The following is a 20,969-nucleotide window of genomic DNA, read 5'->3' on the forward strand; positions in this document are numbered from 1 at the left end:
AATATGACCCATTTACAAAAAAGGCAGATACTGAAATGAGTAATTATTGACTAATTCATTGTTATCAACATTTTCCAAAATATTTGAAGAGCTGCTTGTAACCAGATAGTTAACTGTAATAATCTGCATAATATTATCCGGAACAATCAGCATGGTTTCCAAAGAGGACACTGCACTGTGCAAGGCATTAATGAACTTATTACAAAATTTAGCAGTAGTCTAGATAAAAATATGAATGTATCAGACATCTTTTGTGACTTGAGTAAAGCCTTTGACACAGTAGACCACAAATTACTACTTCGCAACTACAAGCATATGGTTTTAGTGAAAATTCATTGAGGTGTATTCCTATTAAACAGGAAACAAAGAACAGTAATAGAAGAAACTGGTAATAGATTCCTCTCAAGTTGGAAAAGGACAGAACAAGGTGTGCCACAAGGTTTTGTCCTTGGGCCAATATTGTTCTTGTATTATATAAATGACCTGCTGATTAACATAAATTCAGACACTATTCTGTATGCGAATGACTCTACAGCAATAGTCTGTTGCAAGAAAAGTGAAAATTTAATTAGTCATCTTCAGCAGTCTCTGGGTGAGAAATAATGGTCTGGAATTAAATCTAACAAAGACTCAAATCATTCACTTTACCACAAAAAAAACTGTACAGGATATACCAGAAATACCAAATGAGGGTAATCACCTAGCCACCCCAAACTGTACCAAATTTCTAGGTGTAATTCTGAACAAGAATTTATCATGGACAGACCATGTAGATGCCACATGTCACTGTCTAAATAATCTAATATTTGCAATGAATGTTATAAGCTGTATAATAGAAACACCAGTCAAAAAAGTTGTATATCATGCATATTTTGTATCTCTGATTAGATATTGTATAATTTTTTGGGGATCAGAGAAAATAAACTTTCAGAGAGTCTTTAGGCTACAGAAAAAAATCATTAGAGCCATGGCAGGTGCAGAAAAAAGACAATCGTGCAAAACTACCACACTACATTGCCAAGCAGTACATAGTACGTCTCTCCCTGTGAAAGATTCCAGAGTTAGGACTTCCCCTCATTTGGATCTCTGGGAGGGGAACACATTGAGAGTAGACATATTTGAAAGGAAGAAAGAGACAGTGAAGGAAGGAAAGATAAGGACTGGAACATGGAATGTGAGGACACTACTGCAAACAGGAAAGCTAGAGAATGCAAAACAGGGGATGAAATGGAACAGATTAGATGCCCTAGATGGGGAGAGAATGGAGAGATAGAAAATTGAGATTATAAGCTCTTTTACTCAGGGGAAATCAAGAATGCTGTAAATGGAGTAGGAATATTGATAGGGCAAAAGCTAAAAAATAAGGTAATCAAGGTACAATATATTGATGGAAGATTGATGATGATACAACTGATGGGTAGTTCAAAAAGATTTGGTGTTAATACATGTATATAAGCCAACCTGCCAGCACAGAGATGAGGAATAAAAGAACTCATAGAGAAAGAAAATTGAAATGCCTGCATTATCATCATAGGGGACTGGAATGCAATGGTGGGTGAAGGAAGAGATGAAGATACAGTAGGAAAATTTGGATTATGAATAAGAAATGAGAGTGGTGAACAAATAATTAGTTTCTGTAAAGAAAATTCATTAGCAATGGGCAACACATTATTTGAACACCACAAAAGGAGATGTCACAGATGTATATCAAATTTGAATGAGAAAGATATCAGTTGGACTACATTCTGATACAAGAAAGGTTTAGGAGCTGTCTGAGGAATGTAAAAACTTATCCAAGAGCAGATATAAATTCAGACGACAACCTAGTAGTAGGAGAAATACAAGTGAAGTTGAAAGAAGTCTGTAGAGGTAAAGGAAAAGAAAGAATAAACACAGAAAGACTCAAAGAGATAGTAAAGGCATCAGATTTGGAAAACAAATTTATGGAAAAATGGGAAAGAGGTAGTGTTGATGAAAGTGTTAATGACAAATGGATAACAATGAGGGAAGGACTTATGCACTCTGCCAAAGAAGTACTAGGAATTAGAGTATCCCAATGATCCAGGAAAGAATGGATAACAGTAAACATGTTGAAATAGATGGAAGATCAGAGAAAGTGGGAAAATGTAGAAACTGAAGAAGGCAAAAAGAGGTATGGGAAACTGAATAATGAATTAAGAAGAGAAATTGAAGAAGCATGGGAAAAATGGATGAAACAGAAATGCAATGAAATGGAGAAAATGGAGAAAGAGGGAAGTATGAAATGATGTATAGATTGGCTAGTGAGATAGTTGTTAAACATAAAAGAAATAGGAATAACATGGAAATAGAAGAGTGAATTGTACTCTGGCAGAAGAACCACATGAGGGTTTGGGCAGATGCCAGGAATATATTGAATGTCTGTATAAGGTGAATGAAATACAAAGTGAAATTAAGGTTGAAGAGGAGCAAGATGTGCTGGAAGGTGGAAAGGGATCCACCATCTTGGAAGCAGAAGCTGAAAAGGCGCTGAAGGAGATGAAGAATAGGAAGGCATGTGGAACTGATGATTTGCCAGCAGAACTGTTGAAGAGTCTGGGAAACAAGGCAAAAAAAAGAAACAGCTACCTCTGTAAAGAGATATATGAAAAGGGGAATTGCCTGAGAACTTCCTTGCAACAGTTATGATACAAATAGAGAAAAAGAGAAACACTAATAAATGTGAAGAGCATAGGACCATCAGTCTAATTTCTCATGCAGCTAAAGTGTTGCTGAGAGTGTTGAATAGAAGGCTGTATGGCAAGCTGGATAGAGCGATCACAGAGGAGCAATTTGGATTTAGAAGAAGAAAAGGAACAAGAGATGCTGTTGGCCTGTTACAAATTAAAGGGGAAAGATATATGGAAAAAGGTAGAGAAATCTTTGCCGTTTTCAAGGATTTAGAAAAGGATTTTGACAGAATTCAGTGGAACAAGCTGATGGATATTTTGAGGAGGAAAGGAGTAGAATGGAAAGAGAGATGACTGATACAGAATCTATATTTACACCTGAAAGTAAGGATAAGGATTGAAAATGAAATGTCAGAAGGAAGTATCATTGGACAAGGTGTGAGACAAGATTGTTGCCTTTCCCCACTGTTGTTTAATGCATACCTTGAAGAAATTATTGCGTAAGGCTTAGATGGGAAAAGAGGAATATGTATTGGTGGAAACAGAATCGAATGTATAAGACTTGCTGATGACATGGTATTAGTGGCAGAAAGTGAGCAGACAGTAAATAACATGGTGAAACATCTGAATGAAGCTTGTGTGGAATATGGGATGCAAATGAACACAGCTAAAAGAAAGAGTATGGTCATCAGTAAAAGACGCAGACTGTCCAGTATTAAAGTAGGACAATGTACCATTAGCCAAGTAAGTGCATTTAAATATCTTGGAAGCACAATTACTGAAGACTTGAGATGTCACCCGGAGGTGAAAACTCGAACTGGCATAGTGAAGGAGGCATTCAACAGAAAGAGGAGACTCTTATGTGGCAAATTAGATAAAAGTCTAAGGAAAAGGCTTGGCAAATGTTTTGTCTGGAGTGTGGCACTATATGGGGCAGAAATATGGATGCTGAGACAAGAGGATGAAAAAAGATTTGAAGCATTTCAGACATGGATATGGAGGAGAATGGAGAGAATAAGCTGGATGGAAAGAGTGAGTAATGAAAGAGTATTGGAAATGGTTGGTGAGAGAAGATGCCTGCTGAAGGTTGTAAGAGAAAGGAAAAAGAACTGGTTGGGACATTCACTGAGAAGGGAGTGCTTGCTAGCAGATGCTTTGGAAGGACTGGCTTGTGGGAGAAGACTGAGAGGAAGAAGGAGATACAAGATGATAGATAACATAAAGGGAAGATGAAATTATGCAGACCTGAGGAGGATGGCAGAAGACCGGACAGCATGGAGAACTACCATGTGAAAACCTGCCTTTTGGCAGAATACTAATGATGATGATGATGATGATGATGATGTGCAGACTTCTGTTCAAGGCCCTTGATCTTATGGCTGTTCCTGGCCTCTATATCTATGAGACAATTAAGTTTTTTTTTAACAAAACCCACATATTTTTGAGGATAACCTGTTTAAGCATGATCAACTCATAGGCTAAAACTGCTGGAGAAGACACCTTACTATATGAGTATCAGGCTGGGAAATAAAGTCTGTGAGAAATTTTAAAATTATGAATCGTAAGAATTTGGACATCATTTAAGAAAATACCTAGCAAGTAAATATTATTACAGTGTAGAAGAATTTATGACTGACTGTCACAAACAACTGTGCCTGATGTTACATTTTATTCTGTCATCCTAAAAAAGTACTTTAAGTAAATACTTACTCTTAATTTTACTTTGTTTTCAACATGATTATTTTAAATCATTTTGTAGTAGTAAAAATTACAAAATACCTATAATTAATCTGTATACTTACAATTAGAAAGTAGCTTTAAACTGATGAGTCACCTATATCCCAATCGTCTGATTGTATCTGACATGTTATCTGACAATAAAGTTTCTCTTCTCTTCTATTCTATTCTATTCTATTCTATTCTATTCTATATGCATGCAGATGATACAACTTTTCTGTCTGTAAACCATTTATTTCATAACCCTGCTAGAAGTATAAATTTGGCAACACAAAATGCAGTATCATGGTTTAATGTGACTGGTCTACTAATAGATGAGAAAAAGTCCCAGGTTATGTGGTTCAGTCTATCAAAGACTGTAAAAATAGAAAAACAAAATGCAAAATTTTTAGGTATCATACTTGACAATAAACTAAGGTGGAACTCTCATGTTGAACACATAGTGGTTAGGCTGTCAAGAGTTATATATCTGCTGAAGAGACTGAATGTGTAAGTACAGCACGTTTCACTTTTTTCAATCTGTTTTAAGGCATATATATCTCCAGTGAATCAGCAAAAAAATAAATGAAATTTTGGTGATCCAGAAGAAAGCAATCAGAGTAACAGCAAAGGAGGATAACAGGAGACACTGTAAAACATTGTTCACTACATACAGAATGTTAACAGTTATTAATCTATGTATTTTTGACAATGTTAACTCTATACTGGCTGAACTACCAAATTTAGGTTAACAAATCAAAGCCATGACTACAATACAAGGATATACACTTCTCTGCTCTTGCCACAAAGTAGATTAACAAAAACTCACAATAGCCATAACTACATGGCAATTGAAATATATAACAAATTGTCTAAACATGCCACAAGCATGCCAATCAAAGTATTTAATGAAAAATCACACAACTTCTATTCATTATAAGAATTTTTTAGATTAGATTAGATTAATACTTGTTCCATAGATCATGAATATGACACTTCGTAATGATGTGGAACATGTCAGATTAATAAAAGATGCCTGTACAAGATATTACATTACACAAAATATTGCATGACACTTAATTTATATCTAAAAATTCAGCCAATGAGTAGAAGGAGTTGTCATTTAGAAATTCTTTTAATTTATTTTTAAATGTTAGTTGGCTATCTGTCAGGCTTTTGATGCTGTTTTCTAGGTGACCAAAGACTTTTGTGGCAGCGTAATTTACCCCTTTCTGTGCCAAAGTCAGATTTAACCCTGCATATTGAAGATCACCCTTTCTCCTGGTGTTATAGCTATGCACACTGCCATTACTTTTGAACTGGTTTGGATTATTAACAACAAATTTCATAAGTGAATATATATACTGTGAGGTTACTGTGAGGATCCCTAGATCCTTAAATAGATGTCTGCAGGATGACCACGGGTGGGCTCCAGCAATTATTATGATTACACGTTTTTGAGCAATGAATACTTTTCTACTCAACAATGAATTACCCCAGAATATGATGCCATACGAAAGCAGTGGATGAAAGTAGGCATAGTAAGCTAATTTACTGAGATTCTTATCACCAAAATTTGCAATAACCCTGATAGCATACGAAGCTGAACTCAGACGTTTCAGCAGACCATCAATGTGTTGCTTCCAGTTTAATCTCTCATCAATGGACACACCTAAAAATTTTGAAAATTCTACCTTAGCTACAGACTTCTGTTCAAAGTCTATATTTATTACTGGAGTTGTGCCATTTACTGTGTGGAACTGTATATACTGTGTTTTATCAAAATTTATTGAGAGTCCATTTGCTGAGAACCACTTAATAATTTTGTGAAAAACATCATTCACAATCACATCACTTAGTTCTTGGTTTTTGGATGTTATTACTATACTTATATCATCAGCAAAAAGAACTAACTTCGCATCTTCATCAATGTGGAATGGTAAGTCATTAATGTATATCAAGAACAGTAAAGGACCTAAGACCGAACCCTGTGGGACCCCGTACTTGATAGCCCCCCAGTTTGAGGAATCAGCTGTTGTTTTAACATTACATGAACCACTTATTTCAACTTTCTACATTCTTCCAGTTAAGTATGAATTAAACCTTAAACCATTTGTGCACTGCCCCCCTCAAACCATAATGATTTAGCTTATCTAAAAGAATTCCATGATTTACACAATCAAAGGCCTTTGAGAGATCACAAAAAATACCAATGGGTGATGTACGGTTATTCAGAGCATTTAATATTTAATCAGTGAAAGTGTATATAGCATTTTCTGTTGAAAAGCCTTTCTGAAAACCAAACTGACATTTTGTTAGTACTTTATTTTTACAAGTATGGGAGGCTACTCTTGAATACATTACTTTCTCAAAACTTTTGATAGAGCTGTCAGAAGAGAGATTGGGCGGTATATGTTGACATCCAACGTATCCCCCTTTTTATGCAATGGTTTTACAATGGCATATTTCAGTCTATTGGGGAAAACACCCTGCTGCAAAGAGCTATTACATACGTGGCTGAGAATCCTACTTATCTGTGGGGAACAAGCTCTAAGTACCTTGCAGGAAATGCCATCAATTCTGTAAGAGCTTTTACTTTTCAGTGAGTTTATTATTTTACTGATTTCAGAGGGTGAGGTTGGTGGAATTACAGTTGTTTCTAACTGCACAGGTATGGCCTCTTCTATTAGTAGTCTTGCCTCTTCTAGTGAAGATCTAGATTCTATTTTCTCCACAACATTTAAAATATGATTATTGAAAATATTTTCAATTTCTGATTGTTTGTTAGTACACTTGTCATTCAGTTTTATGGCACTAAAGTCTTCCTGTGCTCTTGGTTGCCTTGTTTCCCTTTCAATAACATTCCAAATTGCTTTAATTTTATTATCAGAGTTACTGATCTCAGACATGATACACATGCTTCTGGACTTTTTAATAACTTTTATTAGTACCACACAATAGTTTTTATAATATTGAACAATTTCAGGGTCAGTACTCCCTCTTGCTGTTAGATACAGTTCTTTTTTACAGTTGCAAGATATTCGTATTCCTTTAGTTAGCCAACGTTTTTTATATGTTTTCTTGGAATTATGTTTAACTATTTTCTTGGGAAAACAATTTTCAAATACCCTTAAAAATGTATCGTGAAATAAGTTATACTTCAAGTTTGCATTGGGTTCCTTATACACTTCATCCCAGTCTAGCTCCTGTATGCTTTCCCTAAAGTTTGCAATATTTATATTGTTAACTGAACACACTGCTTTGAGAGTCTGATTTGATATACTGCATGGAGCTATGTCATGTATTGTAACTAGCTGTGCACCTTGATCTGAAAGACTATTCTCAACAGGATAAGCATTTATGTCCTTAAACTTATCTTGGTCTATAAAAAAGTTATCTATCACTGTACTGCTGTTCTTTGTTATCCGAGTAGGAAAATCAATGACGGAGCTCAAATTGAAAGAACTGAGTAATACTGCAAGGTCATTCATCCTATTACACTCTATCAGGGAATCAACACTGAAATTCCCACAAATGATAATTTGCTTCCCCCTGTCTGACAGACAGCACAACAAAGCATCCAAGTTTTCTAGAAATAGCTGGAATTTCCCTGAGGGGGACCTATACACTGTTACAGTTATGAGAGTGCCATCATTTAGTTTAAGTTCAGTGGCACATGCTTCCATATGTTGCTCTACACAAAATTTTTTGTTTCTAATTTTTTTACACTGTGGAAGCTTTTGACATACATGGCAACTCCTCCTCTCATCATATTATCTCTACTTACATGTGCAGCTAATTTGTACCCATTGATGCTAACCTTTTGCATATCAACTTCAATCAAAGAATGGAAAATGCAGGATGGAATGTAACAATATTATGAAAGCTGCTATATCAACTTAAATATGTAAAAATATATCTAAAAGTAAACTTACCAAATGAAAGTGTTGGTATGTTGATAGGAGACAATAAAAAACACACAAACACACACACAAATTTCAAGCTTTCACAACAAACGGTTGCTTCATCAGGAAAGAGGGAAGGAGAGGCAAAGACAAAAGGATGTGGGTTTTAAGGGAGAGGGTAAGGAGTCATTCCAATCCCGGGAGTGGAAAGACTTACCTTAGGGGGAAAAAGGGACAGGTATACACTCGCACACACAGACACACATCCATCCGCACATATACAGACACAAGCAGACATTGTAAAGGCCTTTAATCTAAATTGGAATCAGGACAGTGAGATTCAATTTGAAGTTCTGGGTTTATCAATATGTGGGGACACAAGCTCTATGGACTTCTACCCCCGAGAATATCACTGCAAAAACAATATCTCTGGACCTTGGGTAGTGTGTTCTGAGACACCAAGTGTTTAAGTTGTATCTGTCCGTATAATGTGTATAAATAAATATTGTGTATGTGAATCAATAATGTTGACAGTCTTTACCCATAATGAATATTGTGTCTGTTACCCAATTCCTACACTGATGACTTCAAGTTTTTCGACAACCGTGCGGCGACATTTTTGTGTGACATGTTCTCCACCTCCACCCGACATGAGAATCCAACACCTTGCCGACAAGGATCCTACACACACAGATGGTCAGCCAGCTACAGTCACTGATATCAAGTGTTGTGAGTGTTTATCTAATGACTTTTCACTGCTACAAGCAGAAAATTGCAATTCTTTTGTGTTTAATACCCACACAACAATGCAACCATTGTCACATCAGTTCACATACAAGGACTACAATACTGAACTTACATTGACCATAGCACCTTTAACAAACACTGAAAATAGTGCTATGAGTGCTTATGTGGACACTAACCTCATCAGACTACATAACAAAGGACCAACAACCATTGGCGGTAATGCACAATGGCGCTACTCTGCTGCCCCCACCATTCTTGAGTGCAATATTCCAATTGATATACATTTAGCTAGTACTAATGCTACTCGCAAGTCTCCTTATGAGCTGAGTGGCTCTATCATTATTGAGATATCAAGCATTGACAGGCTAATCATGGACACCAACCACAGTGACGTAACAAAATGCCAAACAATCAGTGACAACAAATAAATATGCAGGTCAGTGTATTTGGTGGCCTCAGGGACAGACAGTGCTGGTTAACTGTGATTTTGGACAGAACAGCATATTTCCATGAACCACTTTCGCTCTCACATCATGCGGGTGATGTCATGGCAGCCGCGTTGCATACCGCGGTACGCCTTGGATGTGACGTCACAGCCCCACTGGCCGCACCATTCCCTACATCCAGCTTGCACTGGAATATGCTGATGCTCGCTATGGCTGCATGACATTACCATTTTACCATGACTACACATCAACAGCTACCAGGATGCCACAACAGATGCATCACCAGCACTACGACCAAAAAACAGATATCAGAATTACAAGCTGACTACTACACCACTCGCACTGACAATGAAGGGCATCAAGTTCAAGCCAGACATCGCCACCACACCTACAGTGAAATCCACACCACATGGGCTGATGACCTGCCACGAATTTATCCAGCTGACAGTGATTACACAACACGCTGCTGATCCTATGGGCACACCGCACGGACCTCCTGTGCCACGATGGCTTCTGCCTGACCGTGACTTCACCCCACCTACTGCGACATGTGTTACGACTGAGGGGTATGATGCTGTTAACAAGAACTTACTTGCCACACCATCTGCACCATTCACTACATTTCATTACATCGACGCCACCACAGCAACCACGAGGGCTGCAATGCAACTAAAGGGACAGTGTGCACAGTGCACACATGGACAAACAACACCAGAAAATTGTGATATCCAACGAAACTACATTTGTTCTGCAGTTCGCCGATGCGTCTATATGGTGACACCCGCCAATCCACAGGTGTGACATCACTGCCTGAGTGGCTGCAACACGCGCCAGACCACAGCTCCAACCAGAATATTATGCCACACCATGCTGACAGGTACAACAAACAGGTGCCATACCTCATCAGGCCACCACAGTTGGTCTGAGCAACACCTTTCAGCTACTGAATGATGATAACTCAGTGGGAATAACACAAAATGACCACTACAGGAATGACCTACCATCTATCAAACTCCACCCACAACTATCAAACTCCACCTGCTGCCCATTCACAAAGACTCACCAGAAGTATGGTTTGCTTTATGCAAATGTATGATGAGGACAGCAGGGATAAAGGAATAAAGGATGACTAGAGCAAGCTGTTAATACTTCTCAACCATCTCAGCGAACAAGCGGATCTCATCAGCAATATACTGCTAAATACTTCAACTGTGCACAAATATAAGATGATGAAGTCACTAATATTGCAATGATTATCACATGTGCTGGAGGAACAGCTGCACCTTGCCATAAATGGCATTATGGCACAAACTGCACCTGAAAATTGATAACAACCTACTGCCAGACTGGGCCCTATGGTCATTATGGCTATTGAAGCTTCCAGACCAGATACAGACAGCAATTCTAGTACATGTGGACACACCATTGAGAACGGGCCTAAGACTGGCCAATAGGATGCTGGCACTTGCATGCCACCAGACCCTGATCAGTGCCAGGACATGTATCTATGACAGCCACACCAGTAATGGAAACGGTGCACAACAGACAACAAAACAGCAGCAGCAGCAACAGCACCCACAGTGCAAAACACTGCACACAGACCCTGGTCAACTTCCTCCTCCCTCTGCAACTGGACTGCAGCCACCTTGCAGGCCATGACCACTGCAGTGCCACAACAATCACGGCACATGGACCCAGCTCCTGCAGGAAATAAACAAACAAGGAAGACAGCTGACACCCGGACTGCCACAACACAGCCCAACCAAAACAAAATGACAAGTGGCTACTGCTGGTTTCACTCGCGATTCAGTGCCGACACATGCCACTGCTGACAACCATGCAGCTACCCAAACTACACAGGTGCACCAGTCCACTGCCCTACATTAAGCTGCCTTTCTACTGGAGACACCAAAGCACATAAAATGCAAGACACATGGACAGACAGCACATGACCGTTTGTTTATGATCGCTGGTTACAACAGCATGCTGGTTGAGACAGGTGTGGACATCAGCACACTACCCCCACATCTCACCACAGGAGGTTACAAGCCCTCAACCATAAAACTCCAAGCGGTGAATAATTCAATAATACCAGTAATGGGGACAACCTCCTCGACACCTGGCTAGACGACCACACACCACGTCCATGGACTTCCTTTGTAGCTGAAACATCGGAACTGGTGTTTGGAACGAACTTCTTCCATCATTACTGCCTCATCCCAGACCTCAGCAGGGCTCTGTTATTACAAGGTGATGGACTACACCTTATAGGGTGCGTCTGCAGTGACAGTGCACCATCCACCACAGACCCTTTCCCTCCAGGAGACTGCAGCGGATCTTGCATTATAGAATGCAACATTGTGCAATGAACTCCATGAAAAGATCATGGATTATGAGAAGATCTGCAAAGTGAACAATGAAACATGTACAGAGAATGAGCATCTACATAGCCGCCATCATGAACTGTACAGCCAACTGCAACAAATCCAGCAGCAACTACAGATGGCTCGGCCCACCTGGTGTCACACGATAACTTTACAACCACTAGCACGGATACACAAGTTAGTACAGTGCCTATTATACTTGGTGACACAGCTCTCATGAGAGGGGTTGAACAGTGACAGTGTTTACTCTCTTGCGAGCAGGTCGAACAGTGTCAGTCAGTTTTCTGGTCTTGCAAGTGGGTTACCCACCAACAAGGCTACAATCCCTGGGGACAGATCAGACAACAACAGGATACCGCCGCCCCCCCCCCTCCCCGCCGCGCAAACAAAACAGTTAGCACAGTTATGGACAGCACTGTACACAGAATTAACATGACTCTGCGAGTGCCCGCCCCAGACACACGCACACACACACACACACACACACACACACACACACACACACACACACACACACACATGCACACACACACACACACACACACACACACACACACACACACACTTGAGGCGGCCAAGACAGCCAGGATGGTATAATCAGACCTTTGGACAATGCATGGGCATTACCTATCACTATGCGCCCAGGCAGTATATGGCGCCTCTGCGGTGACTACCAGTACCTCAATGCCACAGTGATTATAGATAACTAACTGGTCCTGAATATCCAAGATTTTGTACACAAGCTGGCAAGGGCAACCATCTTTAGCATACTGGGCTGTAAAAGAGCGTACTCCCAAATACCTATTGCCCCGGAGGACATTCACAAAATGGCCATTATCACTCCATTCAGTTTATATGAATTCTTATTCATGCCGTTTGGGTTGAAAAATGCTGCACAGGTGTGGCACAGATTCATTGATGGGTTGTTTTTCAATGTGCCTCACTGTTACTGTTATTTAGATGATGTAATTATATTCTCAAAATCCACGCCTGCATGGAGTATATGACAAGCTGTCACAACACGGTGTGGAAATTAATACTGACAAATGCCAACTGCAACAGCCTAGCATCATGTTCGACGGCCACCTAGTTGACACATTAGACATATGGTCCACACAGGACAAAATTGAGCAGATTACTAACTGGCTCCCTCCCACAAATTACAAAGAACTATGTAAATTTCTAGATGTTATTACTTTCTAACAACAAACCTACCCCATACAGCAGAAACTCTCCACACAACTCCCATCACAGAAGGTCTATGGGGGAAAAGTACATTGAGGAAGAGGAAGCTAACATGGACAGCCAAGATGCAAACTGAATTTGACAACATTAAAGTTGAACTAGCCCACACCATCACACTCGCACTACCTACACTGGATGCTCATTTTATCATTACATCAGGTGCTAGTCACTGAGTGGTAGGTGCTGTATTACAGTAGGAAGTACCAGGGATGACACAACCTATCTTTTTTTCTCAAGGAAACTTACAGACTCTCAGAGGAAGTTGCCCATCTTCGACTGCAAACTACCGGCCATGTATGAAGTGGTGATCTTCTTTTACAACGATGTTGAAGGGAGACCACTAACTGTCTATAGAGACCATTGACCATTAGCTGTGCAGTAAAGAATCCATCTGCCAATGCCACACCATGCAGGTTTAGGCACTTGGACCACATCTCATAGTTCACAGCAGACATTCGCCAAGTGCACAGAGTGGACAATATGGTTGTGGGCTACCTGTCCTGCCTTACAGCCATGACCAATCAACTGGATTTTGATCATCTCACCGATGCATGGACAACAGATATGGACCTGGAACAATTCTTGTCAGGCAGAGACAAGGGATTACAACTATGACAATGACCAGTGCCTGGAACCAACAAAGTAGTTTGGTGCGATGTGTCAACGAGGAGGCAATGACCTTACATCTCTGCCAACTATCGCCAAACAATATGCGGCTTACTCCATAACTTAGCTCACCCTTGAGTGTGCCCCACAATGAAACTAGTTTCAGAGTGTTATGTGTGGCCGAATATGAAGAAGGATTGTGCCACTTGGACATGAGAGTACATTCCTTGCCAGAGCGTGAAGACAGGACAACACAACCAACTACTGTTAGGGCACTTCCCTGTCCCAAAGGGCCACTTTTTCCATTCATGTATAGATTTAGTGGGGCTACTAGCTGAATCTAATGGATTTCATTATATCCTATTAGTCATTGACTGAACGACTTGGTGGGTGAAGGCCGCTCCACTCAGGGACGTATCAACAGAGACAGTGGCAAGATCATTCATTGACCTATGGATAGTGAGATTTGGCTGCCCTGAGTCGCTAGCAACTGATCAGGGTAGACAATCTGAATTGACCCTGTTTACAGAATTGTGCCGCCTCTGCAGCTGCCACTAATTCCATACCACAGCCTACCATCTACAGTCAAACAACGTAGTGGAATGGTGGCACCTCATGCTGAAAATGGCACTGGTGTGCCATGATAACGAATAGTCAGAGTCCCTACCCTGGGTGCTGCTGGGTATCAGAATGCCTCACTAAGAGGACCTCAGTGCCTCGCTAACAGAGATCCTATACAGCGAAGAGATTTGCCTCCCAGTGCAATCTGTCACACAGACAATGAACAAAGGCAACAAGGACCTCCCAGACCTCGTACGATGGGTCAGAGAACGGATACGCAGCATCACAGTCCCACTACCATTGCACCACTGTATTTGTGCACAAAAACCTACTGACTTTATTCACGTAATGCTATGCACAGGTGCCATTAAGCCAGCACTGCACCCAGTATACAGTGGAACATATAAAGTACTAAGACAGAGACACAACACATTCAAGATCATGCTAGCTATCAAACCTACTACTGTGTCCATCAATAGACTGAAGCCAGCATGGACTTTGGCGGAGACGCTGTGGAACAATACCGCCCCTTTGATCCCACGCCACGACACAATCCCTTTTCCATCACTATCTTCCTGAAGATATCACAGTGCCTCTACATGAAATGATGATTGTGGTATCTGGCATGTACAAAAACCAACAGGTCAGCAACAGCACGGTCTCGTAATCATTGTACCATTCCACACTGATACCACAGTCAGTCGATACAGCTGCACTGTTATCTATGCTATCCAGGGAGAGCATCCCACATGTGTAAGCCCCAGGCCACAACATTGGAAACCAGACACAGGATCAGCCTACACACCCAGCACAGGATGCATACAACCTCCGGCTGATGACCTAACAATGGCACCTTCAGTACCACCTACTGAGCCAATACCGATGTCACGAACATGCAGACTGCTGCACTGACCAAGACATCTAGATGAGTACAAGTTAGCATCTCCAGAGATGACCTGCACCATACTGCAACACAACTTCAGCACTCCATGCCTTTGGGGGGAGCACTGTGGGAACACAAGCTCTATGGACTTCCGTCCAGTGCGTATGTGAATCGGTAATGTTGACAGTCTTTACATTGTGTCCATTACCCAATTTTGACACATATTTAACAGTGATTGATGGGATATTAGTTGCTTGGTGAGACTAATGAATCTTGCTAACACAAAAGCCATATTTCATTGTGAAAGTGGGAGAGGAATGTTAGGAGAAATTATGCACTAAATCATGTGTATTTACCCACGGCATGAAGTAAGTTTTACATCAGTAAATCAAAGTGCATTGTGTCAAGTTTCTGTAGTTTAAAAATTGTGTGTTGTTAACCAACACAACATTAGTAGTTTTGGTTCCTACTGGCATCAGCTATCCAGGGTTAAAATTTCCTGACACAATTTTTCTCCACCCTGTATTATGTTTAATAAAGTCAATTTTAGTGTTACTTAATGTGCCACATAGCAAGCTAAGTGCCACATTAAGAGGAGGCATGTGACATAAAATTTATGTGACAGTAAGCTATCAGGTGCCTAATGTTACTGAAATCATGGAGTTGTAAGCACTGAGTTGGCTGAGGGGTTAAGGCAAGGACAAGAGGCTAGGCTATCTTCAGTAGCTGTGTTGCTGCCAGCAAGCTAGCAACCAACGACAGGACATTGGTGGTCTGTACTGGGCAAGTAAGGGGTAAGTGAGTGCTGGCTTGAGTAGCAACACATTGTGGGAGGTGCTAGCACTGAGGATGGCAACTGTTGCAATATAGCAGACTGAGGCTACTGAGAAATACTTTAAAAATAAATAATAGTTCACAGTTTCAAATTATAACACCACCACTCACATCAGATTAATCTTGGCACTGAGGTGCATGTATTGAGGAATCAATACTACATGTGTCACAAGAAGTACTCAAGGAAGGTCATAACAATAAATGAATCCATACAAATTACAAAAATATATGCATGTATGTATGTTCTACATCTCCTCCTACACTACTGGACCAATCTCAACCAAACTTGGTACACATATCACTTACTGTTTGGAAAAAATTCCTGTGGGGGTGGGGTTGAAAAAGCACTGTAGCCCACAACATGCGATAACTCTTACTTTAGTACAGATTCAGACATACAATGTAGATCATAGTGCAAGAGTCATTAGCAACTTGTTCTTAGCATCAGTTATCTTCAGTGACTTGACAGGACCCCCCCCCCTTTATAAGATGTGTAATTATAAATCTATGACAGAAGGTGTATTTCCTGACAAATTTAAATGTACAGTTACCTGTAAATGGAGATAAGCAAATTACCTCAGTTCATTGCAGGTGTATTCCACTGCTACCAGTATTTTCAGTTTATTTCAAAATGTGGTTCACTGTAGCACACTGACTCATTTTTAAGGAGATGAAGTGGTACCTATTCCTCAGTTTGAGTCTCATGCAGAATCATTTCCTGACCAGGTCATATATGAAGGGCTTATTTCAATAGTGGTACATGTCCATTTTTGATCATTTTGAGATACAGTCCTACAGTTAAATGAGCGCTGAAAAATCTGCAGTTGAGATACCAGAAATATTCAAGCATGTGGCTTCTTGTTAGAGATGAACTTTTCATTCTGTTTGTTTGGATCATTAATTTCAGAAGCATTATAGGCAGAAAAGTGGAGGTAATGGACTTTTACCACTATTGAAATAAGCACTTCGTATGATCCCACAAATGAAATCCTAGCAGAGGGAAACAACAAGACTCTGTCAAAGACAATGATAGAATTCTACTTCAGAAACTAAAATCTTCTCAAATTTTTGGCATGACTAGAGTCTTAACTTTTTAAAAGAAAGCACATGATGACATTGACTAAATACACCAAGAAAGTTAAACTAAACTCAGAATGGGGAAACATAACACAAGTAGACTAACAAATTTTGGCATTGTGTCCAGATCAGTTCTTAATCCAGATAAATGACTTTGTAAGGACTTTATAGAACTGTTTAAAAATTTTACTGTCTGCTGATGAAGAATATATATTAATAATATATGACTGACATGCTCCTATCAGCTTTCTAAACTTTTGGGTTGGTGGGTTTGGGGAGGGGTCAAAACAGCAAGGTCATCAGTCCCATCCCATCGAATTAGAGAAGGATGGCAAAGAAAATTGGCCATGCCCTTTCAAAGGAACCATCCCAGCATTTGCCTGAAGTGATTTAGGGAAATCACACAAAACCTAAGTCAGTACTCGGGTTTGAACTGTTGTCCTCCCTAATGCAAGTCCACTGTGCTAAGCACTGTGCCACCTCGCTGGGTCTAAATTTTTGCTATTTGTATGTAAAATGGTTATTGATTTCTGAATTATATAACTCCATCCTCAGACATTCTGTATATGATTAACCAGTGAAATGACAATGCAATACTGCAAGCAAGAAAGCTAACTGTAAACATGTCAAACATATATTATTAATAAACACAACTGAAAGCCCATGAATTACATTTGGAGAAACAGATCCCACAAAAACAAGGGCCCCAACACAGCCATAAGCTACATCTTCAGAAGAAGGAAGGACTTTAAGGAACATGAAAGCTGCACAACTGAAATAATAGGAACTGTGATATATGTAGGTAAAAAAGAAAATGAAGTTGTACATATGAAAGAAATTTGTTAACATTTAAGTTATTCCTGCTATGTGCTTTCATCTGTTTCTTTTCTGGTGTTATATTTTTACACCAGTCTTGCTTAGCCATGTAAGCAGAAGACTAAGATTCAATTAAATTGTTCTGTAATTTATGTGTCTTTGGTTTGTGTATCCAATTTTGCCAACGTGAGTATTTCACCACATGTTCAGTATACTTTAAAAAGCCTGATGAGATAGAAGAGTCACTTGTTGCTGCAGCATCAAGCATATTCATAATGACTGAGCATGGATGGACTGAAAATGAAATAAATATATACAATTTACAGGCTTATACCTAGGCAAAGGTCCCGAGTTTGAGTCTCGGTCCGGTACACAGTTTTAATCTGCCAGGAAGTTTCATATCAGCACACATTCCACTGCAGAGTGAAAATCTCATTCTGGAAACATCCCTCAGGCTGTGGCTAAGCCATACCTCCACAATATCTGTTCTTCCAGGAGTGCTAGTTTTGCAAGGTTCACAGGAGAGCTTCTGTGAAGTTAAGAAGGTAGGAGTTGAGGTACTGGCAGAATTGAAACTGTGAGGATGGGTCGTGAGCCGTGTTTGGGTAGCTCAGATGTTAGAGCACTTACCTGTGATAGGCAAAGGTCCCAAGTTCAAGTCTTGGTCAAGCATACAGTTTTAATCTGTCAGGAAGTTTCATAAATACGCCTCTTCTTTACATGCGTATAACACCTACTCATGTTATAAAAAATGGCACACCCACTCAAGGGTTAAGTAACCTCAGTAGCATTAACTTCGCTGCCATGAAAATATCTCACACCTATTTGCTATAATCCACTGGCTGTCTACTACACAAAAATGAAATATTGTCAAATAGACTGAATTTACAAGTGCAGTAAATTTTGTACCATAATTTTACTGGAGATATGCCAAATTATAAATATGTCACAAACAAAAGTATTACATATTACTGATCACAAATTTTCAGTTGGTCCCTCTGTGATCAATGGAAGTTGGCTGACTTTGCACTGCTCTGGAATGTTTAAACTCATTTAAGACCTTAGCTATGTAACAGTAGTGGGTGCTGCAACAAGTAACTGCTGTGAATACAGTGTTGATCTGCATGCGATGTTGTGAATAGTGATTATTAATATTATTTACAGAAATGAGTGAAGAGGCTATACCTGGTCCTCCTAGCAACTCACCATCAACTTCTGTGTCATTTTGTGATGCATTAATCAATTACATGATCGTTTGTTTTATAAGCCATAAGCTGGCTGCTCTGAGAGAAGAATGTGGGGCATGTCTCAGCAAACAATGAGCTACAAGCTGACCACAAGCTTCTGCTGTCAGTATTGTCCACTCAGTGTCCAAGTCAAATTGTGTGACCAGCATTAAAATTGAACAAAAACATCTACCTGTATAAGTTGGCACTGAGTTTCTTCAAGTTCTTTTCACTTGTCCTGCTACTGTACTGAAGTATAATAAATATGTATGGTATTATTCCTAAATTTTCTAAAAGTTGTGACTCTTCTTCTGTATTTGGGAAACCATCCAACACAAAACCTTGTGTTGCACCCCTGAAAGAAACAATTTCCTCACTGAAATATGGTATATCTGTTGCATATTGAATTTTAGTTACTTCTAAAAGTTAAAAGATCTATTATAATAAGATTCAGAGTGTTTCTTAGAAATTGTCTATAGTGTACCTTCCTATTTACAACTTAACAAGTACAAGGAAAGGCAATAATTCACAATACACAATATACAATATACCTGAGAAATGAACAAATGCATAAAAAACATGTTTTCAAGTCAACCAAACTTAAGAGACTGAAAGAAGCCACTGTCATTAATATTTAATCAGGTACAGCACACCAAATGCCTCATTTTTATTAGCAATATTGCTGCAGGCTTCTGAGTCTAGTTAATTACACACCCAAGCTCAAGACAAGTTTCAAGTGACTATAATAGAAAAACCTTAACCAGGCAAACTGAGATTCTAATTGATGAATGAAGCAGTGAGATGTTACAGAAGAGCTACATGATTATGAGCTATGATCTGTTATTTCATTTTGAAAGTTATAGTTTAAAAGCAATACATCTCTCCACTTCTGGAGCTTCTAATACTTTTTTAACATGAGGTTATTGAGAACATGATACACTACCTTGGAACCATTGTTGCTACTTCAATACTTGGAACTAGAAGGTAAGAAGGAACATGAGCTCCAGATCGAAGTTTCTCTTCTATGGCAATTGATAATGATGATGCAGGTATCTCTTCCAAAGTGTATCTCAGTGACTGTCCAGGTGTAACAACTTTCACACCAAACTCCCTTGACAATTCTTCAGCCACTAATAAGAAGCAAATATGGTGAAAAAATCATTTATTATCAATAAGTTGAAACAATGTATGTGGTTGACCAATGATACATCAAAGTAATATACTTTTTTACATTATAATGCTTTCATAATGTTTATAATGGCTGAAAGAAAATATTTGTATGCAATTGTGTTTTCATATTCGTACAAAATTAACAATTGATTGAGAAGGAATATCGAAGGAAAAGTAAGTTGTTTGTGATAAGAATAATGCAGGGTGAGAAGAGTATCCTCTCTCAATTGTTGTTATAGTTCACACACTCCAAATCTCAGCATAAAAGACACATTTACCTTTGAAATCTTGTTTGAATGTAGACAGCTATATTGTCTGTTATTCATTCTACTATTTGAAATAACCACAAATAATAACCCCTTCTTTTTTTACTGGTGTGTCTCTTTTCGTCTTTAAATAGTTTCAAATCTCTTTCATACATTCTTTCATAAGGTTCTATACATCACACTAAGAAGGAGAACTTTCAGGTGTGTGAAATGAGGTATACAATAATAAAAGACAAATCACACAAATTCAGCCTCTAAACTGTATTAACAACAAACTATTATTATACTGTTTAGTGTTGTTCATGCTTATTACAAATAATTTTAATCAAGTGAATTTAACAGGATGCCAATACTTTTAAAAAATCTGCTGCTTTCTTACTTCATCTCCTGTTGGTAGCTTAATATTGATTACACTGTTATTTTGAAAGAAAATGGTTAC

The 20,969-nt window shown here is 39.2% G+C and overlaps 1 protein-coding gene across 1 annotated transcript in view; it reads right to left on the bottom strand.

Moving 5' to 3' along the window:
- The window catches only part of LOC124623051 (adenylate kinase 9-like), a 92,583-nt gene that overhangs the window by 46,192 nt on the left and 25,422 nt on the right, over positions 1–20,969 (bottom strand). Inside the window, exons 4-5 of the mRNA XM_047148844.1 lie at positions 20,038–20,224; positions 19,288–19,449 (exon numbers count right to left, since the gene is read on the bottom strand). Of these exons, the coding sequence (XP_047004800.1) occupies positions 19,288–19,449; positions 20,038–20,224 (349 nt within the window). The remainder of the gene's footprint in view (positions 1–19,287; positions 19,450–20,037; positions 20,225–20,969) is intronic.

This window comes from Schistocerca americana, chromosome 7 (assembly GCF_021461395.2).
Source record: "Schistocerca americana isolate TAMUIC-IGC-003095 chromosome 7, iqSchAmer2.1, whole genome shotgun sequence".
NCBI classification, from domain to species: Eukaryota; Metazoa; Arthropoda; class Insecta; order Orthoptera; family Acrididae; genus Schistocerca; species Schistocerca americana.